Genomic DNA, 25,325 nt, shown 5'->3' on the forward strand with positions numbered 1-25,325 from the left:
GAGTCCCGCTTGGCTGAGAAGCCAAGCGGGGCTGCGTTAGAGCTGTGTCTTCACATTGTGCTTTTAATTCGTCGTGATTTAATGGACATGGTATCGATTTATCTTGCAATTAACCAGAGGGGAGGCTTGCGTTTCGAGAGGAGCAACAAGTCGTACGATTGTTTGCTCAGTCGCTCAGTCCTCTAAGTAGTCGCGCTGGAAAATTCGGTTAATGACGGAAAGATGGATGGAATGTGTGGTAGAGCGCAGCAACTGTCCCGTTTCCGCGTTCACGATGCGGCGCGATGAGGTTGCCATAAAATCAAACCGAGGCGTACGTTGCGCAAGACATGCTTTGAATACTTTTCTTCTTAACGCAGCTCGACGAAACGCAGCGGATGTTCCGTGAAAGGACTCGATTTTTCTGGGAATTTTCCAGAAGCACGTTCTCTCCCCCATTGGCTACGTTCCGAGCTGCGTTCAAGGAAGAGCCCTCAGATTTGGAAACTACGTGCCGTTCCTCCTGTTCGATACGACGAGAAATCAGATCGTCCTCGAGCGACCTCGGGGAGGATCCTTCAAGGAAGAACCGAGAAGAAGGTCACTCGAGCAGCGTTGCACCACGCGCGATCCGCGCGCGATCGTGTCTCTCCGCGATCTCTCACGGCGCCGACTTCCGGTTTTACGCGTCGTCGAGGCTGTCGGCCACACGCTCCTCTTCCTCCTCCAGGACCCTCGGCGTCGGTGTAATTGACTTTGCGCAACCGCGCAACCTGGGATCGTCTGTCTGCTCGCGCGGGGAACAAGCGGCGGGATGAACTTTTCCGTATCGGGAACGCTTATGAAATAATCCATCGCGGATCGGTACCCCGGCCGGCTAAAGGTCCGTTCACACCTCCCGGCGAGCAAAGCGATGAAAGGGAAAGGATGCTGCGAGGATGCGCGCAGACGCACGCGCGCTTCCACGTCGACGACGACGACGACGACGACGACGAGGACGAGGACGAGGACGATGTCGGGCCTCGTCGGCGTATTTTCGTCGGCATCTTGCCGAGAGTTCGTCGGCCAGTCCCCAAGTATTCCGTTAAAACCAGTTCTCCTCCTTCTGGGTATGAGATACAGAACATTTCGTTACGAATATTAATTACGCGTATTAATAAATGCGAGGAGATCCTCACAGACGCGGCGGCTACAATTTCCGTCTGTGCAAAATTCATCCCGATTCTCTCTCTCTCTCTCTCTCTCTTTTCCCCCTCCTTGTCTCTCTCTCTCTCTTTCCCCCTCCTTGTCTCTCTCTCTCTCTCTCTCTCTCTCTCTCTCTCTCTCTCTCTCTCTCTCTCTGTTTTTCACCTCCCCCATTTTCTCGTTCCGTGTGGAATCTCGCGCAAAAATTGCCGTCGGCACTTGGACGGCGCCGTGGGTCTCTTAATGTACGAATGTCTTAATCTTCATAAGCCACATTGCACTTTTGTACGTCGCGACAGCTTCGCTCGTCAGATTCGTCATGTTGGAACGCGAAAAGCGACGATTCACGCTGCTCAATCGTGTTGCGACTCTATCCGCGTCGAACAGTACGTCTACATACCGCTATCGATAAATCTATCCGGGATGCATCCTCAAGATGTTCTTGCCGCTGTCGGATTACCCAACATCGGCAAAGCACCCGCGCCGATCTCTGCTCTAACGGAGAGGGAGGAGGGAGGGCGAGGGGGAGGGGAAAGAGCGGGGGGAGAGATAGGTTAGCTTCGTGCGAGCAAATCCTCGTGAAGTAACAGAATAAAGTTGCGCAAGCCGCATCGTGGGTGAGAAGACGGTACCCGGGAATCGAAAGAAGACCGTGGAACGTGCTGCAGCGGCGTAGAATCGACGCGGCGCGGCGACTACGGTATCACGCCGCAGTGTATTGTGTCGATTCGCTCCGCGCGAGGAATTTGAAAATTTGCGACGTGCGCGGAGCTGAGAATCGTGGAAAACACGAGGCGCGATATTTCCAGCTGAAGCCGCCGAGGCTCGACGTTTCCGCTGCGTCTTAGGTCGTCGTGGAACGACGAATCATTTTCTCGGTCTTTAATCAAACACCGAGTCGCGCGCTTTCGTTCGCGTCTTTACTCGTTTACAGAACCGTGTGTTGAGACGATAAAAATTGCATCGCCTCTCCTGAAGCTCGACGAAGGCAAGATAGATGGATAGATGGATAGATAGATAAATAGTTAAATAGATGGATGAATGGATAATGGTATTGAGCGTGCGTTCGATGCGCATGGGAATATTCTACCGAGCCGAATGAAACTGACGAGATTTAAGTGAAACAGCTCGGCGAGGAAGAGTGACGAATCTGTTTATTGATATCGCGCCGCGCGGTCCGTTTCATTACACGGTGAACGTTTATTCGTCGCGTCATGATCCTTCCAGGCGGATCGCGACATCAGAACCGGTAACGTGTATCTGCGCGAGAATATCTGGCTCGCGAGAGCGAGCGGGCGAGAGAGCGTTCCTTCCGATTTCGCAGTGGCTCGTCATGCCGACGCCACTGGCGAAGGACGGAGATAGTCGAAAGGAAGAGAAAGGACGCTCCACGAGAGTTCATCGCGTTACGTAAGTGACGTGAATGCGGCTTAAAGGTGCGGTGGAAGCGCGAAGAGTCCGCGATCGGTTGTCGCTCTGACATTTTCTCCGTAAATACTAATAGGACGGCGCTCTCGGCCGATTCGTTGTTTGATTTACGCCTCGCCATTCCTCGCAGCGCGCGCGGCTACTCAATTCACCGATGCTCATCTGACTCATTAGGAACACTCGCTCGTTCCGCTCCTAAGCTACTAAGCCGAAGTATCGGCCAGTGTAATCGGATTCTTAATTCCGTTATATCGGTTCTTTGCTCTCTCGATATGTACACGGTGTGAAAAAAGTCTCCCGACGAGCATACGGACGTAACACCGCCGGGACGCTTCTCCTCGGGAAACCTCGGTCTTCTTCATATTTTCTTGACTTATCCTTCTCCGCCTTCTTTTTCCGTAAGATTTCACAAGTAGGAAGAGAAGGAAACTCAATCACGACGTTTCCGTAGCGACGATTCGATCGTATCTGCCGCGTCTCCTCGGGTTTCATAAAGATCGATAACACTCCTCGCTGTCCTCGTTCGGGGAAACTAAAAATCGATCGCACACGCTTCGGAGGTCGCGCGCTTTTTCTTTGAACTTATGATTTACGGGGAGAAAGGCGAAGAGAAGAAGAAGCTTAACGCGTGGACGCACGACCGAAACTATTTCAAAAGTTTCGTCACCCGCGCGCCGAGGAGAGGGTGGGACGCTGAAGAGGAAACGCGAGGAACTCGAGGAAGGGGATAAAAGGACGTGGAAAGGCGGCGATTCTGATTTCTAAGGCGTGGACAATATATTTCTGACAAGGCCGTTTTTCGTCCCCGCTGTTGATGTAGGACACCGACGCTCGCGGGCCGCGGTGTCCTGTGAGAAAATTCTCTTACGCAAGCCCAGGTACAAAGGACACTTACCTTGGGTCACACACACACACACACACACACACACACACACACACACACATATATATATATATATATTTATATGTCCCGGCACGTTTCACCCTCGTGCCTCCCTTGCGCGGGCTGTATCTTCCCTCCGCCGGATTTTCTTCTCCTTCCCGCCACTTGCTGCACCTTTCTTCCGACCAATCCACCGATACATACATACCAGGTAGCCCACCGTCGAGAATGTTTCATGTGTGTCTTTTGACCGCGATCCTCCCCAAAAGTCCGGAGAAGTTGCGGTCGCTCGTACGCGAATGACAAAAACGTCTTTGAGCGACGGTCATCTCGGTCGTGCTTCATAGATCCGTCGAATTTGTCTCGTCGAGTGCATTTGCCAGCTACGTTGTACGGTCCCTGATACAGCACCAGTCATCTGATTCTCTTGGTCTCTGATCCATTTTCAACTCGTCTACGAAATCCCACAATTTCGGATTCCGGCTTTCACATTCGCCGCGCACTTGTAATCCGCCGTGTAGGTCCGCGTAGACCAAACGAAAGCGATCGGGTTGCTCGGCGGGACTATCCGTCCCGCGTCTCGTCATTATTAATATCACGCTATATCGTAGTTTACCACGGGAGACAAACGAGATACCGAAATCTCGTACGCGGGAGACCGCGCGCGCGGCTCTCTCGTTAGCGACATGGTAGAACGGAGCTTCTCCTTCGGAACTCGCGAACGAATTCGTGAAGAAACGAAGACCATCATTAGCGCACACGTGCGTCCCCCGAAGTTTGTGGAAGCAATTTCCATAATGGCGACCACCTGCGAGCCCTAATCGATCCTTAACGTGCAATAAAGAAAAGAATGACGCCGACGATAATAATCGTCTCGGACTTTTGATGATAATAGGGTGAAAGTGGCTCAATAAAAGCATGCTGTTGAAATTCCGGGATGTCGCGTGTCACGGAGAACCGCGCGCTTTTTTCTTCTCCCGTCCTTACCGAGTGGAAGAGCAACGTTCCCTGATGGACGTCACTTTCGAGACCCCGTGAATGGATTACGCTCCGCCGACGACGAAGAAACGGACACGAACGGATTCGTCCCGACGGATTTCGCGTGCATAATAATCGAAATTTCGCGCGAGCAGCCGCTCGCTTCCGTAAGAACGAGAACTCGGCGGTGCATCGCCGCCGAAATGTAACGAGTTGGTCTTCATGCAAAGAAACCAAAGTAAGAGAGAGAGACAAGTGCTGTGTCCCGGAGAGGATCACACGTTTGCGAGAAAAGTCTTTCTTGCAAACTGTACATATTTCGCAATTGCAAGCCGCGGCCTTAGCAAGGACGAAGCGACAAAAATGCGTTCTAATTTCCAAAAAGCCAAAGAAAGAACAAATTAAAGGAGTAAGGGGGGGGGGAAGGACTACCGCGGAGGGATCGTGCTTTCTCCTCCAAATTACCTTTCACCCTTTTCGGACGTCGCGTACGATTACGATCGTAACCCTTCGTCGTCGTCGAACACGTGTAAAGCGTCAAACGAGACTCATACGTCGGCATTCCTCTTCATCTCTCGCCTTCATCCTCCCCTTGCCGCGTCAGGCAGCGAGATGCGTGCACACACACGTGCGTCTCATAGTCGGGTAAGATCATCCCGATTCCACTGCGTAAGCGACCGCCGGGCGGGAGCCCGAGGGGGAGCGAGAGCGAGAGAGGAAAAAGCGAGGAGGCAAAAAAGGGATTGGAAAGGAAACCTGTAACGGTCGTAGGAGGAGTCGTGGGAAAGCGGGATCTCTCGTCGGTTTCTTCCGAAGGTGCACACGCGCGGCAAGGAGGCCGGTGCGCGGGGAGGGTGGACGACGCATTGTCCGACACACGACCAGGGGTGGCCCTCGGCACGACCCTCGTCGGCGTTTCACCCGCCCTCTCTCCTTTCCACTCTCCTCTTGCCGCCCGACGATACTCGGCCGTAAGACGCAGTAACGACGCAGGGCAACGACAGACGGAGGAGGGGTGTATCTCTTCCTTCCAACGAGCTCACGAGGGGCCCCCGGGAGAAACGTCGGCCCGTTGATTTATCGCGTTTTGATACTCGCCGTTGCACTCTGCCTCGCATCCCTTCCCCCCTAACCCTCCGATCGACGTTAATGTATGCGTCGCGAGGAAGCTGGCCCAAAATCGCTGGCGCGACCGATTAGCAACGTTTTCCCCGAACATCTACTTTACCGGGAGTCCATCGACCCCCCTCGCGATTGATTTTTAAATAACGCTAACTTTGACGACTCGTCGACTGCTGAACTCTCGAACGGTCAAAGAGAACGCTGCAATAAGTACATAAGTTTTTTCTCGGGACTTCGTCTCCGCGGCCAAGAGGCGGCGGCGGCGGCGGCGGCGGCGGCGGCGTTGAGGAGGGGTGAGAAGAAGGACGAGAAGATCTTCCAAATAGCCAATACTTCGGGCCGCTCGGTTATTATCGCAGCTGGTTGCGCGAGCCGCAGCGGAGTCACTGCGCTTGATGAACGCGCGCGAGGGGTTGCTTCGTCCCCCTCCGTCGCCATTAATCCTCCCGCGGATGTCCCGGTGTCGTCTCGCGCAGAGGAGACACCGGACTCGTTTCACGCATCTCGCCGCCCCCTCCCCCTCCCCACTCCCCCCGGCCGCGCGATTTACACACGAAACTTTATGCAAATGAGCGGCCATTCACGCGCGGCCGACGTCGTCGTGCGCGACGCCGTCTGCGACGTCTGTAACCCCCGGACGCGCTCTCTGGAAAAAGGACTGCGCTTCCTGGTATGCAGCCGCGTCAGGGATGAAATTTCGAGTCCGCGCGAAGAAGGCGCGCGCATTGAGGGCCGCTTTCTATGGCGTAATCACGTTTTCAAAGGAGTCGTAATTCCGCCGAATCGTCCGCGCGCAATCCTCGCCCGCCGTTTTTGCCTCCTCCTCGTCCTCCTCCTCCTCCTCCTCCTCCTCCTCCTCCTGCCTATCTCCAACTCGCCTCGCACAGAGGTCTGTTTCTTTTTTTCCTTCGCAGCTTCTTGCTCCTCCGATGAGGAAGCCGATGGGGAAGAGAGAGAAAGAGAGAGAGAGAGAGAGAGAGAGAGAGAGAGAGAGAGAGAACAACATGCAGCAACGCCCGTCGGGCAATTTGTTTTTTATCCGCGAAATCGCGAGGTATACAGCGTGTTTCATAAGCGCGGGCTTCTCTCTCTCTCTCTCTCTCTCTCTCGCGACATAGCGAAGCATTTGAAGCTCTCGCCGAGGCACGTCACGCTTGAATATTCGTTTCTTCGTGATTGGTGATTGTTAATCAACGATTAGAGTCCTTCGTCGTTGCTACTTTCTTCTGCCGTCGGAGGCGCGAGCAGATCGGGAATGCTCAGTGGCTCCCTCCTGATTCCGAGGCGTTTTCGTCGGGGTGGTTTATCTTAGCCGGATCATCTTCGCCGGATTTTCCCATACCGGTGGCACACCTGCTCGGATCGGGGAGAGCGATTCTAAAGGCGGTACGATTTCTATGAACTGTTCACGTTCGGCCGTACCTGTGAAACGTGTCCTAAATGCTCCGGCCACGTGACCGCATTATGATCGAATACCTGCGACGGGGAGAAAACCCCCGATGCACCCCGTGCGCGCGGATACAGTCTCCCGCGCGACTCTCGGCTCTCGCGACTAGATAACCCTCGACCGATGACATAATTTTGCTCTCTCGGAAATTCGGCCGTTCACACGTCGCGGCTCTCACGCGCGACGGTGGCCGCAAGAAGCGCGAATCTCTCTCTCTCTCTCTCTCTCTCTCTCTCTCTCTCTCTCTCTCTCTTTCTCTCTGCTTATTGTTCGCCGCGAAACGATCAGGCGAGTGCACGCGCACAACGCCGAGAGAGAGAGAGAGAGAGAGAGAGAGAGAGAGAGAGAGAGCCATCCCGGTGACAGGCGCGTCTGCGCCGGAGACGTTCATACCTTCTAGAAGACGAGGTCAATCCCTACTTAATCCCGCAGGATTGATCTAAGCGGTAAATCGTCCGAGCAGTTTGTTCGACGACCTGACAGTATCTCTCATTCCAATTCCCCGGGACGATTTATCAATTTAACGCCAACGACCGCACGAGACGCGGTCTCGAAGGTCGTCGGTGGGGCGGGCTGAGAGAGGGAGCGCGGGCGGCAGGCGAATTATCAATATTTTAAAGGAATTAAAATTCAAGCCGGTACTCCGGAGAAAGTGGTTAGCGGACTTCCTCTCGCGAGAGTTACCGAAGTATAAAGCAACGGGGATTTGCATGCAAAGCTGCTAAGTACGTTGCGGTTGGGGAATCGCCGGTTAAACCTCCCTAAGAAACATCGCCGTGATATTACGCGAGCCGCAGCGACGCGAGCCACGCGAACCGCATACCGAAGCACACAGCAGCCGTATCGCTAATTTTCTCCCACGATACTTCATTACGTCCCTCGGCTGGCGAGAGACAACAGACGAGACAACAGCTATAGCTGCCGGGCGCCATTCGGAGTCGAACGAGTGTCCAAAAGCGACTCCGTCGCTCGGCCTCGATCTCTCCTTCCTTTCATCCTTCCTTCCTTCCTTCCCTCCTTCCCTCTTTCCTTTCTTCACTGCAGCGCGCGAAACACTGGCGTCCCGTAACTCTCCTTCTCTAACTAGATGTCGATCGACGATGATCGCCCGCGCGCCAGGAGGAAGCGGAAGGGCCGGGACCGGCGCGGGCGCGCCGTTTAGATACGGAGATTCGTTCCCCGGAGGCGAGCACAGGCCTCGATTACGCGAGAGGGAAAGAGAGAGAGAGAGAGAGAGCGAGAGAGAGCAGCAGCTCCGAGACCGGGCCTGAAGCCCGAAGCCAACGCCCAGTCAATCTCGAAGACGACTAGGAGCGATCGCCTCGGTCGGTCGGACGCCTCCGGGCGATCCCGGCCAGCGACCGCTTCCTTTTAGGCATAAATTCCTGCCGTAGCGGCACGCCCGCGGCCGCATAAACAACACGCCGTGTCGCGCAGGTAAAGTTGACGCTCCGTGCGGCTCTCCTCGAGCCCGATTCACTATGCATACGGCCCGCGCTCGGTGGTCCGCCCCCGAGATTGCTCGCGGTTAATTGCTGATAAAGAACAGTCTGACGTACGTAGAGCGGCGGACAAAGAACGCGCGCGCGCGCGCGCGCTTTCTGGCACCGCGGTCGCGCCGTCGAGGTCGATGAATTTGCAGCGAGCGCGCGATGTCGCGCTCGCACCAGGAGATCCTAGATCTAAACGGGAACTCCGAAAACTCGCTCGTTCTCTCGTCTTTTACGTCCCTCGCACGGTAATTCCATTCTTCGCTCTCTGCGCGTCTTCAGCAGCCTCCCCCACGTTTCAGTCTCTCTCAGCCGAACTTGCCGTCTCACGTCGCTGGCGCGACGCGACTCCGCCGGCTTCCAATTTCGCGCTGGACGTTACCAATCAGCTGCAATAATCCCGAGCAGGATCACTTCTCGATCGCGATTTACCTCGACTAATGTTCCTGGGAAGTGCAGTGTCCGCCTGGCGGCCCCTGTTCCAACTGGCCGACGCGACGCGTCGAGCTCGAGCTCGCCGCCCGGAGCGTCGCGTCGCGTCGCGTCGCGTCGCGTCGCGTTTAATCGCGCGGATGACGGATATCGGCTGTTACGCGCGATAACGCGCGCTCGTAATACCGGATCCCCCGGACCGTTCGGAGGCGAGCCTCGGGGCTTGCCGGTTTCTTCGCCACGACGACGGCGAGGAGCATCGGAATGCGGCGACGGGGACGCTTGATCGCGGCCCACCGCGCCGCGCAGCGCGTACGATACTCCAAAGCCCGCCAGCGCGCGCGCGCGCGCGGCTTCTCGGCCGGGAGCTGTAATCGCCCTGGGAAAAGCGCGCTCTCGCCCGACGCGTCCATTCGTTAGCCGCCGGTGTCCTCGCAGCCGCGATGCCTCGTCCTTTTTCCCCGTCCCCGTTCGTCGTCCGGGACGACGGTAGCTGCGCGCGGACTTTACCCGCGGCGGATCGACTTTGCTAACGACGCCGATTAACGAGGCGATACGGACAATATAAGTTTCCCTCTTATTGAGTCGTTTGCGGCTCGTTGTCGATTAGACGCGCCGCGCCGCGCCGCGCCGCGCGCGCACAAGACGGCCTGTGGACGAGATCGCATAGATATGCGCTACTTCAAAGTTGTGTTGAATGAATGCGTCCTGGGAGGAAATTAATGTATATGAGTGCGATATAAAGACTGTGGCGTGACGCTTTAATGCTGCAGCTTGGCTCTTTGCACTCGCTGCTGAGTCGAACACGTTTCGCGCGTCTCGGCAACTCGCTGATGAAGTGGCGAAGAATGTTCACGTCGCAAGTTTACCGACTTGGTCCTTCTTGGCTTGATCCTTCCTAAGCCTCAATCTCTCGTCGACCGATGTTCTTTAGTCCTGCGAGTTACTCAACTGCGGGGGAGTGGGAGAGAGGTGGAGTATCACAATAAGAAGCTGTTAAATGTCGGTAGAGACTCGAGTGGGTGAAACTTCATGTGAAAGATCCTTTTCATTCGTGCAAAATTGATTTCTTGCCGGATCGGCCGGGAAAACAGCTTTTTTGAGCTCAGGATAGAACACTCGGCGCGCCATCAAGACAAAACAATATATACGAGGGTAGTCCCGGAAGTACCTGACCTGAACAAAGAAAACACAAAAAATATGGGGGAAAATATATCTTTATTTCTCTATATAGTCTCTTTTGAGCTCAATACACTTTTCCCAGCGATGTTCAGTAGCTTCGATACCCTGTTTATAGTGGGAATCGTCGAGCTCCTCAAAATAGTCATCAAGCCATCTTGGTCCATTGTTTTGACTGCTCCTTCGTCTCAGGTGTGGTGAAGTGATGGACCCATGTTTCATCCATGGTTATGAATCGACGCAAAAACTCGGCTTTATTGCTGCGAAACTTCGCCAAACACTCGATTGAAACATCCTCACGACGCTGTTTTCGTTCCAATCGCGGCACCCATCTTGCGCACAGCTTTCTCATGTCCAAATTCTCAGTCAATATGCGATGTACAGTACTTTTTGAAATGCCTACCATGTCTGCTAACTCAGGCACTTTCAGTCGACGGTCATCCAATACCATTTTGTGGATTTTCTTCACCATTTCTGGCGTGGTCACCTCTCATTTGGTCGACCACTGCGATGTTCGTCTTGGCAGCTCTCGTACGGCCTCGTTTAAACTCTGCCACCCAATATTTTACTGTTGTAAACGAAGGAGCAGACTCCCCCAGAGTAGAATCTAGCTCCGCTTTCATATTGCTTGGACCGAGGCCTTTCAAATGAAAGTATTGTATCACATAACGACGATCAATTTTTTCCATGTTTACAAATTCACCGAGAGCGTTCACTATTGATGGCTGCCAAACAAATACTAAACAACGTAACGTCGTCAAACTTCAAACTTAAGCTTTATAAGCTTGGTACTTTCTACCATAGTCGTTCTTTTCGAACAACAACCGCTATCTATACGTCAGGTCAGGTACTTCTGGGACTACCCTCATATGTACCGGTACGCGACGCGGCCGAGGTCATAATGGTCGCGGGTCTCAAAGGAGTCGCGAATACGGGCACGATATCGGAAATATCGTGATTGGTCGGCTGGAGAGCTTGCGACTTTTGAGTCGCGCGGTTCTCTACGCAAAATACAATATCGGTACACGACGCGGTCGGAGTCGTAACAGTCGGACGCGGCGGAGTGAGCGGTGCGCGGCGTGCTACGTATTTCCGACTTTCTCGAACGAATCGCAGTGCTATCGCGGAGTGTGTAATTTACGAGACTCGCGTGGCGATCGTCATGATTAACGGCGGCAAGCTGTGAAACTTACGAGGTAATTAGCCCGTTTCGATCTTATCGGACTTTGACGAAAGAACGCGGGCGAAGATGTGTTTGGTCGAGTGAGCCGATTTTCTGCTGAAATACGAGCGACTTGAAAATTCTAAAATCCAGAAGACAAGAGAAGTTTTGCCGACGCTGACCAGAAATCTGGGGAATTTTGACTAAATTCGAGATGTGACCCGTGTTTCGGAATTTCCGTACCGTTCTTATATTCCAGCAGAGAATTCGCTCGTTCGGCAGGACATTGTTTCCGCGCGCCAGCCACAAAATCTCCGTAATCTGCGGGGACAGTTTGCCCGGGGATAGCCTGAAAAACCGTTAGTTGCGAAATATATTTTGTTATATTTTGTTCCAGGTTCAGTGCCTTTTCAGTGACACATGACGGCTGAGAAATCTGTCCAGCTCCTGGGAGGATAATGCTTCGGCGAACATGCGCAAAGGATGGCCGATGCCGGAGGATTCGGTTCGGGCCGGGCAGGATTGGCTCGAAGGTGCGTTTTTTGAATATATACTTCTTTTCTCACGCGTTTCTCCATCCGTTCTCACAAACAAAATTTAGGATACTGTAGTCGGATTACGATTACAAAAAGTCTATCTTTCTCTGTCTGCGCCTCGTTCTCCGGCTTAAAGCCTCGTCCTTAACGGTAAAATTATCTCTTTTGTTACAGATCTGGCGATCGGAACGTGGCCAATCCTGACTTCCGACATATTCGGTGAGTAACATATCTCTGTGTGACAAAGTATGCTGTATTTTTATAGAACCTCGTTGGGATCAGTGCGGCTTACACGTATTTTCCTGCTACACTTGTGTCTATACATACGCTGCCCGGGCGGGGAGGGGGGATCGATCGCTTTTCCAAGCGTCCAGCCACGCGCGTCTAAATGAATATTCAAGGTGACTCGAGTACCCTTATCTCAGCGTCTAATCTCGATCGTTGACAAACATGTCCGTGTAAATGTTCGTATTAACTCGCTGCGTTCGCGTTGATTCCTTTTTACACGCGATTTGCACCGCGACTGCAATCTATACTCGCGAGCATAGGAGCGAGTCCGCGACGCGGTAACATGTCATAAACTCGCGGAACAGGAAATTCGCCTTTTTCCCGCAGTTATCTGCTCCTTATGTTCCAAGCGATACCGTTACGGGATAAAATTAGACACGCGGTGCGATCCCCTGATTGTTTCGAGCGGTGTATAATGCGCAGCTGAACTGCGCCGGCACGCGCGAGATGCGCGATTACTTCGCTCGCGTTGACGGCTTTGAATTCGCGATTTCACACACACACACACACACACACACACAATTCTCGCGTCGCACCGTGTTGCACGCGATCCGCGTGCGCCGTGTGCGACGACGCGTCGCAACGTTTTTTCCAGACTGTTTACTTGCCAAAAGCTGTTTACATTTTCACATCACTCAGCTGTACCGCGACTCCTCCGGTCGAAGCAGGCGCGTTCGTTCAGCGCGACCCGTTAATTGTCTCGAGCAACGCGCAGCGGAATTGCGCGAGATGCGCGGCGACTGCCGCAGCCTCCGCCGCGGCTGCGAATTTGCAATTCGCGCGACCTTCCGCAGCCAGGCATTCGCATCGCGATCGATCAGCTCGCGAGTCTCGCGACTCGCGTTGTTTATCTCGAGCGTTTGCACGCGATTCGCGCTGCGCGAGTCGATGTCGCAACGGCATTACGCGGCAAAACGGCATTACACCGCAACGTGCCGCGAATTGGCGCGAAACGGCCGAAATCCCCGTTTCTCTGAAAGTGAAGACGCAGGGCCGTTGGCCACGTGATTCGACGTCACCGAAGACTACGCGAGCTCCGGTCTCATCGCGAGATTTCATCGCACCGCGACCGACGCTCTCCGTCTCGCGATAAAACGCCGTCGAGACGCTCATCAAACGTCGTTGTAATATGAACATTAATCGCGGTCGCGAGTGAAGTGAAGTGCAATCAACGTTGCGCGACACGAGCAACGGGCCCGCAAAGCACGCAAGACGCTAATAAACGAGGCAGTCTCGTCGGCTGCGGCGGGTTTCACCGGCCGGCGCGGCGGAGCTGTCAACGCGCGCAACCGGTGAGTGTCGAATTTGAACACTCGCAGAGTGTCATTATCACTTGCTTAGTGCGTGCGTGTATAGATGTAAGTCGCACTGATTACCGACGGATACGGAGAAGAAGTAGTAGCAGGCGCACATGTCTCCTAGCTTAAGAGAAATTGCAATAAGCGAATTATCCGCTCTCATAAATCCGCCGCATCACAGCGAGCGTATCGCGCGATCTCACCTCGAAATCCCACTTCGAATATCAAGCAGCCCACCCAAGCGACGCTCGGGCGTCGCCCCCGTGGAAGCTCCAAACGCGCCACGCGTTTGGACGCGAAGCCCCGCGATGAAGTAACACCGGAGATGACACGTAATTCATTTCGCGATTTCGCGCGCGCCGTGTGAAAGCACGAGCGACACGACGAAACCGCCGGCACTCTCGCCGGCACTCTGCCGGCCCTCTCAATGAGGACCGAGCTGAAAGTCACGCGCGCGCACAGACGAGACGCGTTATCTGCATAAGTGATGCTTCCGTAGATTGATATTAAATCAGGTTATGAAAGCCGCCCTCCCCGCGCCCATTAAGATACCTGAATTTCTCTCGAGATAGTCCCCACGAGGTCGAATAAATTGGACGAAAAATTGCCCGCTTAGCGGATCCGTCCGAGCGAGCGGACGATCTCCCGTGGTTTTTCTCGCCGCGCCGCGGCTTGATTAAATCGCGTTGCTCGGCCGCCCCGCGTAAACGCGTGGCCGTCGTTATCACGGTTTTATTAACTCGCGCGCCGAGCTGTGGTAAAACCGACTTTGAGTCCGCGTCGCCGTCGGAGCCGCGGAGGGATTTTCCCGCCGCCACTGCAACGCTCGCGCGCCGTTCATTAACGGCCTCTTCTCGTCACCGACGGAACTTTCGTCGTCCCGACGACGCCGCAGCTGCGGCGGCGGAGCTGAGCGGAGGCGATTAATGGAGCGTCACGGTAAAACTGCGCGATATTTACACGCGATGTTAATCGGCGTGTCGGCTGCTATCAGAAGTTGGCAGAACGGCCACGCCGGCGAGCCGCTCGCGAAGAATGACACTTCCGCGAGAATCGACCCGTCAAAGTCGGACTCGCTCAGATAATTTTCGTCATTATCACCACAACGACGGGGAAGGCCGCGCGCGCGCGCGTGTGTGTGTGTGTGTGTGCGCGTAACCTACTGCGATTACAAACTTTGTACGCCGGCAACCTTCTTCCCGTGTCCTCCCCTTCCGCTCCACCTCTCCGCTGATTCCGCTCGAGGTGTTGGGCATTGAAATGATTTTCGGGACACCGAGAGATGTCCATGAGTCGTGAGGAAGGACGAATTTAGTTGGCCGCGCGCGTGTGCAGTCGCACACGTCCACGGTCGCGTCGCGTTTTTTCGCCACGGCGAGCTCGCGAACGCGCCTCGTTTGATTCACGGAGCTCCATTAACAGGTTGATATGAGTTCCGCGGCGGTTCGCGTTGCGGTGTTCATAAAATTATCATTCAACGCGCTATTTTTTCCTCGCGCGAGTCGCTCTCTCTCTCTCTCTCTCTCTCTCTCGTCACAGTTACGACAGGCTGCTCCACCAACGCGTTTCGTCGCGCTCTCTCTCTCTCTCTCTCTCTCTCTCTCTCTCTTCGCGCCGATAAATATATACATATATATATATATATATTTTTCTTTTTTTCTTCGCATTTACACGTGCCAGCCTGCCGGTCGGCGGATTTCAGCGTCCGGTCGTTCGTTTTGCGAAACCCGTCCGGTCCGGGTTTCGCGTCTGGTCGCGGCTCGCGGCGGCATTTTACGATATGCAGATAAGCCGGCGAGGGATGCGGGGCTATAAATAATTGCCGCGAACTGGAAACGGTGGCTTAATGCCGCGTAATCGCGCCCGCCGACCGGCGATCATTATATCGTAGCCGGGAAAGTGCGCGCGGATGTGTCTCGCGCGCGGTTTTATCATTATCCGCCGCGAACGCTCAATTTATCCCCGGCGTTTAGGCCAGCGCGAGATTAGCGTCGGCCGTGCGGATTCCGCGTTCCGTTTTATCTGATGCGCTCTTCCTGCCGCGCTCGCGCGCGCGCGCGCGCGCTTACGGACGCCGGAGAGCGGCAAATTTGTCGGAGGGACGGGGAGGAAAGAGGAGAAGACTCTCGCGCGATTGTTACGGGATGACCCGGCGAGTTCGACGCAAGACGGACGCTCGGCAGCGCTCTTCTCCTCCGCGCATCCGGCTCATCCCGGATGCATGTTTGCTTTTTATCGTGAAAGGAAGGGGAGAGGAAGGGGAGAGAAGCCCGTTATTTCTATCGTAGTCGAGAGTACGACGATTGAAATAACGGCGAAAGCGCTCGCTCAACCTAGCGCGACGTTTAGTCATGTTTGATTAAATCATGAGACCGAATTAATCACGCTCGTGCTTATCGAAGTCTAGCCGCGCACAGCGCTACGGACATATTACTATATTATTCGTCTATTAATTGTTTGTCATTTTCACTTGAACGTGTGTCGTGCGAGTCTGCCGGGACTGGAAGTTCACATCGTTCAACTTCGTTGGTGCATTCGGCGGAACGTTTGACTAGTTGCGCCGCTGTTTTGCGCCGTGTATTATAATTTATCGCTGTCAGGTGAGACAGAGACAGAGAGAGAGAGAGAGAGAGAGGGGGGGAGGGGGAGGGGAAACAGCAACCGCGAGAGCGAGCGAGGTATACATCAGCTGCGCGCACTTTTCTTATCCTCACTTATCTAACACCTTCGGAAAACTGCAGAAAATTACCTTTCCTTCGTCCCTCCCCGTCCTTCACCCGTCCATTCGTCGCGGCCGATTGTCGGTTCGGTTGGCTCGACCAACCGCGTAGCGCAAAAGGCGCAAAAAGCGCGTATACGAGAATAAAACGAATCCGGTACACGCTTCCGGACGCATCAAGATTCCGCCTGTATCCTTCGTCCGCGGGTACTCGAGATACCTGAACGGAGGTGGGTATCCGCGTTCAAGACTCCCTGTGTGCGTTCGAGCATGTAATGATCGCCGTCTCATCCTCGACACAGGAAGAGGAACAGGTTTTTCCATTTTTCATGGTCTTATCGGCCTGCCTTAACCTCGAAGACGTCAATTCCGCGGATGTTGCCGGCGAAAAACAAGGACGAGAGCTGGATGCGCCAGCGACGGCGCCGCCGTTGTGGATCGACGCGGACGGGATGTTTGGTGCATGCGTTTCGAGTCGCGCGACGACGCGAACTTGCGCCTCGCGAAGATAAACGAGCAACGAATCAAGAGAGAGAGAGAGAGAGAGAGAGAGAGAGAGAGAGAGAGAGAGAGAGAGAGAAGAGAGACAGATAGAGAGGAAGGGAAAGAGAGATGGAGAGGAGGAGGAATTGCGATCATGGCGATTGAGATAAAAAATATGTCTGTTAGATATAGAAATTGATTTGAAATTAATTTAAAAACTAAATTATGTTTGTTCAGAAGATGGAGTTTTACAAAATCTTGTTCGATTAGGCATTTGCTCTGCCCTTCGTTTGATACTTCGTCGTGGAACGTGTTGGAATGTGATAGATGAATCTGTATAGAGGATAAGCTTTGTGAAGGAAGATGCGACTAGTGACTTTTAGAAAAACACGAACATAGCCTCAGTTATAGGATATAATATAGACTGGGGCGAAGGATTTCTCTCGAGGGAAAATAGCATACAAAGTAGCGAATCCCATGTCTAGGACATCGTACGAAACAGGTCCGATATTACTGTCGCTGCGCGGTCGCGGTTGCAATCACAGAGACCGGATTACAATTCAGACTTGCGCGACGGCACAAGTGTGACCAAATATGTGTCTCAGTAATAAACAGTATGACGTGGCTAAAGATGAAACAATTTGCGAGTAAAATATCGTCATGTGAAAATGGCCCTAAAAATTCAAAATTCGGCTCATCCGCGTACAGGTTCATCCTAGAAAGATAGCGGGAGAGGGAGAGAGAGCCGCTTAGGGCCGCTTGGAAATATAGTTTCGTGTTTTAAACTTAGTTTCGACATATGTCATTCGTTCCGCTTGTTATGTTAGAATTCTGCTCTCTCTGTGCCTTCTTCTTCTTCACTTCCTCTTCATCTTCGTTTTTCTTCTTGCATCGTTTTTCTGCGACCTGAAACTGCGGACGACCCTTCCAAGGGCCTTATACTCTGAAAGGTGAATGAACGTGTTTCAAGGATCTATAGGGTGCGTCGGTACCTTAAACGTGACAGAACAAGCGGCGATTCTACAGAAGGCCTATTTTCGGCAAAATTTTGCATTAAAATTTCTCGCAAAGGTCGAACAAAAGCAGGAACGATTTTTTGGAGAAAACTCTTTGTCAATCCAAATTATATTTTATGCTGCCGGTGTTTCCTTTTATGAAATCGCCAGTCATATCTTCTGTTAAAAAGTTCATCCATCTATGATATTCATAATCGACAATAAAAAGTTGGACGAAGGGAAGAGAAAACGCAAATTGAACAAGAAATTTTGTAAACGTCTATAATAATTTACTTTGTAAATTAATTTTAGATAAATTTTTTCATCCAGCATACACACATCTAATCTCTTTCTCTCTCTCTCTCACACACACACACACATATCTTCTTTTTCGTCTACATAATCATCTTTCTTGGACATTCGACCAAAAAGCAAGACGCCGCGAAAGGCATTAAGCCGCAGAAATCGGATTCTTGGTATACATCACACAGCACGTATTTCCCAGCCTTTTAGATTTTAGATCCCGAGATAGGCTCGGTGGAGAGGTCGGGTGACGCGGGTATATTCGTTCGGGATCCGTAGAAGAAAGGAACTGCCACCTTGGATAAAGATGAAGATACACACAGGTACAATGAAAATAGGCAGCGTAGGCGGCCGGTGCGTACCGGAAGATCAAAGGCCGATCTTCCATCGATCATATTGAATGCCCATGAAATTCCGGTACCTTGCTGCGTTCTCGTCTCTTCCTCCCCGACTCTCTTCCTTCTTCTTTACCTAATCCCTTTTTTTGTCGGATATAACGCACGACGTCTTGTCGTTTCATTCAGAGCCACCGCTGCGCTTACAAGCCGCAGATTACGAACGGGAAACTGGTCCCACCAGGGCGGGTTACACCGGTCTTGCTACACCGGAACTATTGCGACGTGGAAAGATACCTGAGAGATAGATCTATTAACAGATACCGGCAATCTTAAGGCTGTGATCGGTCGAAAGCGTTTTTAGCGTTAAATGCGACGGCTACTATCGCGGGTCCGTTTGGGTTCACGATAGAATATCGTGTCTGCTCGTTTCTCATGAGACGAGCGGGGCGAGGGCGATAAGTTTTCGTCTAGATCTCGTCTGGATATTATTATACTGCTACTGGATAAAATATTGTCTTGTCTGGCAAAAATATTGACACGTAATGCTGACGAGAGAAAGACAGAAGAGCAAACTGGAACTCGTGTCCTGTCGGTCGTTATTCGACGGACTCGATCATACCAGACACCTCCGCGCGAAAAGGTCAAACGTCACTGATTTAGCGCGATTTAATTATCCGAGATACGATCAAGCGATCTCATCGATGAAGTTACGTAAAGTTGTAGTAAAGTTTGCGGATAATCTGCCGGAGAAAGTTCCAAAATCGGAGAGCTCGTTCGGGCAGAACGACCCCTTTTCTTTTCGCCCCGCGTATCGACTGGCGGATGACGAGAGCGTTGAAAGTGGAAGCCGCGTGGAAATAAGAAGAGCGTAGAAGTCTCGGAGAGAATGAGGAATCCATTTGGCGTTTCTTCGACTATTCTTCCCTATTTGTCCGGCACTAGGTCAGTTCCGAAGGGAGGGAATTAAAATGCCGCACCGTGAGCAGCGGCGATACATTGGACGGGGCGGGAGAGGGGGCGGGGATAGATGCCGAAAGGTTGGCGGGGTTCTCGCGGGCGAAGCGGGTGTAGCGTTACGAAAGGCGAAACCTGCAATAACAGAGGCATCTGCTCTTTCTCCTCCACTCTTGTTCCTCCACCGTTAGTCTCGCTTCCAACGGTTGGATCGCTCGCAAGTGCGCGTGCCTCTTAAGACCCCGCACCCTCACCGTTCCCTCAGACCTCGTCAGACTTCATCAGCACCGCCACCACGACCTGTGCTCCTCCCGCAACCCCCCTCGGCGACGACGACGTCGGCCGTGGTCGCTGATGACGGTGTGGTGGTGGTGGTGTCGCTGTCGCCTGTTCTTGAATTTCGCAGTTGCAGCTGCAGGATCCTCCTCGGACAAACCTGAACAAACGCGCGCCTGTTGTGCCGCGGCGTCGAATTACACGGTCATTCAAATCATCGCTCATGATTACCGTCTCTGAAGCGAGCCGGTGGCTGCGCGACCGGGGCAGATCTCGTTTCGAGATTTCGCCGAAAATGTTGAACCCTCCTCCGTCGACCCCGCCTTTGCCGTTCGCCTTTCCCTCCGAAAGCGCACGCCGAAAGCCTGCGATCGTAGTGTGTTGAAGGCGAAATCCCGCGTAAAAAGCAGAAGTCGAGTAGATTTTCCGAGCGAAACGTATCTGGAGTAAAACGCGGGGAAAAAAAATACAAGCGACGTCGCGGGAAAGAATGATCGATATTACTGTAGAAGGAGTTAGGAGTGAAACTCGTTAAGGAGTTTTACGAAAAAGTCCAAGCCAATGAGAGGCCATAGTCAGGTATAATATTACCTTCTTCGTTTCTTTATTCAATGACCCCGTCGTCGTAAAAATGGTCAATACGGTATCGAACAAAATTATGACTACAAAAGCGGCAGCCTTGAAGTCGTAGCGAAAGTCCCTACGAACTTATCGAACAACCCGATATCATCTCAGCTATGAGATCTCTGAGTAGCTTAGTTTAGTGCAGCTTCCCGACAAGAAAGGTCCCAGATTCGATTCCGCCGATACGTTGTGTCCTTCTGCCTCTTGCGTTATATTATACAATAAATACAAAAAGAAGAAATGTATATAAATATACAAAGATGCATATTCGCGTGCACATATTTATATCTATTACATTTATATATACATACGTATATACTAAGAAAAAAAAAAAAATATATATATATATATATATATCATATTATAAATACACATGCACACACATATGCGTGGTGTATAAAATACATATATTTCACAAGTTACGCGCGTACAGGATCAACGCCTCGTCCAGATCTCGCCGTGGCGCGTATCGCTGTCCCGCTAGGACTCGCGAAATTTTGTCCTCGCGCCTCTCCTCACGCTCGACCGCGCCGAAGAGGACCCGCGGCGGCACACGGTCGGCCGGACGACAATTACGAATGCCAGTCGTCGCGCTTGTACGCGGTTATACGCGAGCGAGCGCGTGCACACGGGAGCAACCTTTCTTCGCGGTCGTCGCTGCTCCGTGGTCTCGTCGGTCATCGAACTCGCGGGAGATCCAAAATAAACGGTCGCCGGCGGGTGCGATCGCGCTGCTGGCCGCGCGACAGTGTCGGGACCGACCGCGGCTCGCGGTGCATCCCGAAACCGCAAGCGGCGAACCACCCCCGCGCGCCTCCTGCGTCGCCTTTGCGCCGAACAACTTGAGAGCGGATCGACGACCGACCGGCCAGAGAGAAACTGTGAGTCGAACTCGCGGAGAAAAGCTCTCGAAACTGTGAGCGCTCGCGACTTCCTCCGATCGATCGGCGACCTCGAACAATCGGGGCGGGGGATGGAGGGGGGAATACTTCCTCCCGATAATTATCGCTCCTTCGCGAAGCCTAGGTTGCCTGTTCGGAGAACTCCTCGAGCGATTACGTGAGACCGCGATACGCAATGACGCGACGAACAAGGAGACGACGTCGTCGTCGTCGTCGTCGTATATCTGCTTTCTATCGGCGCGAGGCTGACACGAGCGTCGCGAAGCGCGCGCGCGCGCGCTCGTCGACGAGACTTTTTGTGTTGTCGCGCGACATCGCGCGGCCGCTCCTCCTCCGTGCGTCACGATCCGCGTGCCCCGCGAGTGTTCCGCGAGATCGAGAAGACTCGCTGTTTCGCGAGATCGCGCGAACAAGTGTCGCTGCGCGCGGGTCGAGCGCAGCGCGACACGCACGCACGCACGCACGCACGCACGCACGTCGATGCGTCGCAGACTACGTGCACGAGTGTGGGACGCGGACGATTAGTCTTGCCGCAGGAACGCGAGAACGGGGAGAAGAATCCGGTGTGAAACTGCGCGTTGAGGAAGCGCGCGCGCGACAGCGGTGAGATCATAAACGCGCGACCGAGATCTCTCGCGGCAATCTCTCGGGAGCAACAACGTGAGCGCGCGCGGCTTTTCTCGTCGTGACGAACGCGCGCGCCGGCGACTCGCTCGACGAAGACCGAGCGAGGACGCGCGCGTCTTTTTGCGGCAAGACGATGATGCATTGTCCCGCGCGCGCGCGCGCGCGCGCGATTGATTAGCCGTCAGATGCGCGGACGCGGAAACGAGTGCGAGCGTTATGCAAATCGGCGCCGGCCGGCCACGTGAGCGGCATCGGATCGGCGCGGATCCGTTGTTGTTATCTCGCGCGGCGTCGATCGACGTTATCTCTTTGCGCATTGTTGCTGTTGCTGTTGCTATTGTTGCCGCGCGCGACTGCCCGTTCTAATGGCAGAGGATCCTCCGCGCGCGGGATTTATCCGTAGCATTTCCAACCACGGATATCTCGCGGACTTCAACGAACTCCATTATCCGTATCTATCGTTGCGCCGCGCCGCGCGAGATCGCTATTAAGCGCCGTTTAATCGCCGCTATCTGGGGTCATCGTTATTTTTCTTATTGCCACTGCGATTATCATGTAATTAAATAATAGGTATCCCTCCGATGGTTCGCGCATTCCCCGCGCGGATGCCCGGGCTTTAACGAGCGCTTGTTGATCGCGCGAGTTTATCTGTTTGCCGAAGCAGCTCCGCGAGAGAGACAGAGACAGCGGAGCGAGGAGCACAGAGCGACGGGGGCGACAGAGAGGAGGGGCGAAGCGCGCCGTTGATACACAGCTCGTTCCGTATTTAACTACTTGAATTTCAAGCGGCCGTTTCAATTCCAATTCCGCCAGCTCGCAGGCTATTGTGAAACGCGCATTATCGGTTTATCGCGCGCTCGCGAGTGGCGAGCGTAAAAATGGCAAGCGGCCGGCCAAAAGTCGCCGCCTAATGCTTCTTCCACGCGAGCGCGATAACGCAAGCGCGCGCGCACTCACTCACACACAATAAGGCTATTGTCATGTCTATTTCGATACTCGGGCTCAATTGTGACTCGCCTGCCAGTCGTCTCGCTCACAGACAGATGGAGACACGAGATGGTGGAACGAGCCGCAGAGCGCCAAGTCTCAATCAATGCGCTCGGCACGAGCGCGATCGTCATCGTGGATCGAAAAGCAAAGAAAAGAAAAAAATAAAATGAGAGAGAGAGAGCGAGAGACGTGGAAAAAAACACGCGACGACGTTAGTGGCAAGAAACGCAGGGATACACGCAGAATTTTCCACCATATCTATTCATGTGCCCGATTCGTTGCGCCGGCTACCGATCATTAACACACATTAACACATTGGTACGTGCAGAAACAATAAATATTTAATAATCGACCGATTGACACAGGAAGAATATTAATAATTAATTACGCGTGCGGCGATGGGGGAGTCGATTTCGCCGCGACGCGTACGTGTGACCTGGCCTTTACCGCGTGACTCTGTTTCTCCTTGCGCGATAAGAAGCGCGCTTGTGGCAATGTCGCTGCTTCGACGAGACGAGTTCGCGCGCGAGACGAACGAGAAAGTAGATGAGGAAAGAGTCCTCTCGAACTTTGCGCCGCGCGCATCCGCGGAAGAGGTATTTTGACACACGCACGCGCCGGTGTACCAATGAAATTTCAGGAATTCGACACCGTTCGGCGCGCATAACAATCGTCGCGCCGCGGCACTTCCGCAGCGCGCGGAAAATTCCACTCCTTGTTCTCTCTTCTCGCCGCCACGCCACGCTCCGCGCGGAATATCTTATTGCAACAGTCGGACATGCGCGTGGCCTTGTTAATGAAATGCGGAGATGCGGCAAAAAAAAGAGATGGAGTAAAGTCGTGTGCGGAGCGAAAAGAAATCCCCGCGACGATCCTGCGCGCGTGAACGCAGGAAACGAAAGGACGAACGTCGTCGAACGACAATCGCCGCTTAAACAGTAAACAACATTCACCGTGTGTGTGTGTGTGTGTGTGTTTTTTTTTCTTTTCTCCCCTCGCGCTCGGTCCCGCGCGCGCAACACGTGTCCATATTTTAATCAAGACCCGATTCGCGAGTTTCTTCGCGAGGTGGGAGGGCTTTTCGAGGTTGCTGTCGTCCTCTTCTTCCCGCGCGCGCGCGCGCGCGCGCAACGAAACGCAATCATCGGTGCTTGTGTTCGTGGTCATAAGAGACAGGAAAAAAGGCAGATTCCGTCTTCTTCCGGCATAATTTTGCCCCGGGGGCCAGCTCGTGTGTAACGAACTCTCCGAGTAATATCCTCGACGGCTCTCTCGCGCGAACGCGCGCGCGCGCGCGCGCGCGCGATGACCGAGCGACTCGCTCTGACCTCCGGCCATCCATCCGTAATTCTTCCGCCACGAAACCCACCTCGATCCTCCTCGAAGCATCATCGACGCGCCACAGGCTGAAATTATCCGATCGGCTATCCGCTCGTCCGAGGAGGAACTTTGGACGCCTACCACTCTCCTACCTCGGCCCTCCGTCCTCTTTCACGAATCCGTCCGACAGCCGTCTCACTCTCTCTCTCTCTCTCACTCACTCTCTCTCTCTCTCTCTCTCTCTCTCTCTCTCTCTGTCTCTCTGTCTCTTTCTCTCTCGTGGCCGCCGTGGTTGCGCTACCGAGCACCTTTGAACACGTACCATGTTCGCGGCGCACCAGCCGCCCCGTGTCCCTGCGTGAATCTCCTCGTGAGGTGCCGGATAATAAATAATTCGCACGGCGGGTTCGTCATCGTCACGCGCGCGCGCGAGCGACGTGGATGCATTTGTAATTATTATTATTAGACGTGTCCTTGGGAGCGTAGAATGCCGCCCCTTATGAGCGTGTTGATTGCTCTCGCGTTCGCAAAACGAGAGACGATTGCCGCGGCTCTCTCTCTCTCTCTCTCTCTCTCTCTCTCTCTCTCTCTCTCTCTTTTGATTCGATCGACGGATCGACGTCGAAATCGACATACTTTAGAGATCTGGAATATTCTTTATAATTATCTTAGATATTTGCGTGAATTGTAGGGATCTTTCATCTACGGATCTATTTACTTTAAAACTCGAATATCTTTTACAATTATCTTGGATAATTATATTAATTAAACTTGGTAACATTATGTTACATATCTATACCTCTTAATATTGTGATTTTAGTGATATTAAAGTTAAATATTTTTTATAAGTATTCAAGTTTATGCATATATATATATATATGTATGTAACGCGGTCTCTATATAATTGAAAAGGGAAAACATGCATCCGTGCTGCTGCAAAAATTGAAATTGTCTATCGCTGTCGCGCTTTTGAGAGACTCGCATCTGTACGCCCGATACGTCAAGACGCGCGGAGAGGAGTAAATAAACGGACGAACGTCGAGCTGAGAAACAAGAGATATTTGCTTTCGATATATCGAATCTGCGGCACGACCAAGTATCGCAATTGACTCGCGAAGGAGGAGAGAGAGCCTTTTATTTACCGCCGGTCCCCGAGCTTATTTTGCTTTCCTTTCGGCATCGATCTCTTTCCCGTGCGATGCATATGCAAATCTTATGGAAATATTACTAATTCAGCGCCGTCTCGGTCAGATAAAACCGTTGCGATTAAAATTCCATTCGATCGACTTCCAAAATGCGCCCGCGACAGCGAAAGGTATTAACCGCTATATACGGTGATTCGATTTTGAGGAGAGACATGTGAGCCCTCTCTGTCAAATTGTTTCCA

General features: G+C 53.1%; 1 protein-coding gene across 1 annotated transcript in view; it reads left to right on the forward strand.

The window, feature by feature from the left end:
* aop (ETS variant transcription factor anterior open) overlaps positions 1-25,325 on the forward strand; it is a 171,115-nt gene that overhangs the window by 13,099 nt on the left and 132,691 nt on the right. The window contains exons 2-3 of the mRNA XM_025300398.1: positions 11,683-11,818; positions 11,996-12,040. Coding sequence (XP_025156183.1) covers positions 11,769-11,818; positions 11,996-12,040 — 95 coding nt within the window. The 5' untranslated portion in view covers positions 11,683-11,768. The remainder of the gene's footprint in view (positions 1-11,682; positions 11,819-11,995; positions 12,041-25,325) is intronic.

The sequence above is a fragment of the Harpegnathos saltator genome, unplaced genomic scaffold, assembly GCF_003227715.2.
Source record: "Harpegnathos saltator strain DR-91 unplaced genomic scaffold, Hsal_v8.6 scaffold36, whole genome shotgun sequence".
NCBI classification, from domain to species: domain Eukaryota; kingdom Metazoa; phylum Arthropoda; class Insecta; order Hymenoptera; family Formicidae; genus Harpegnathos; species Harpegnathos saltator.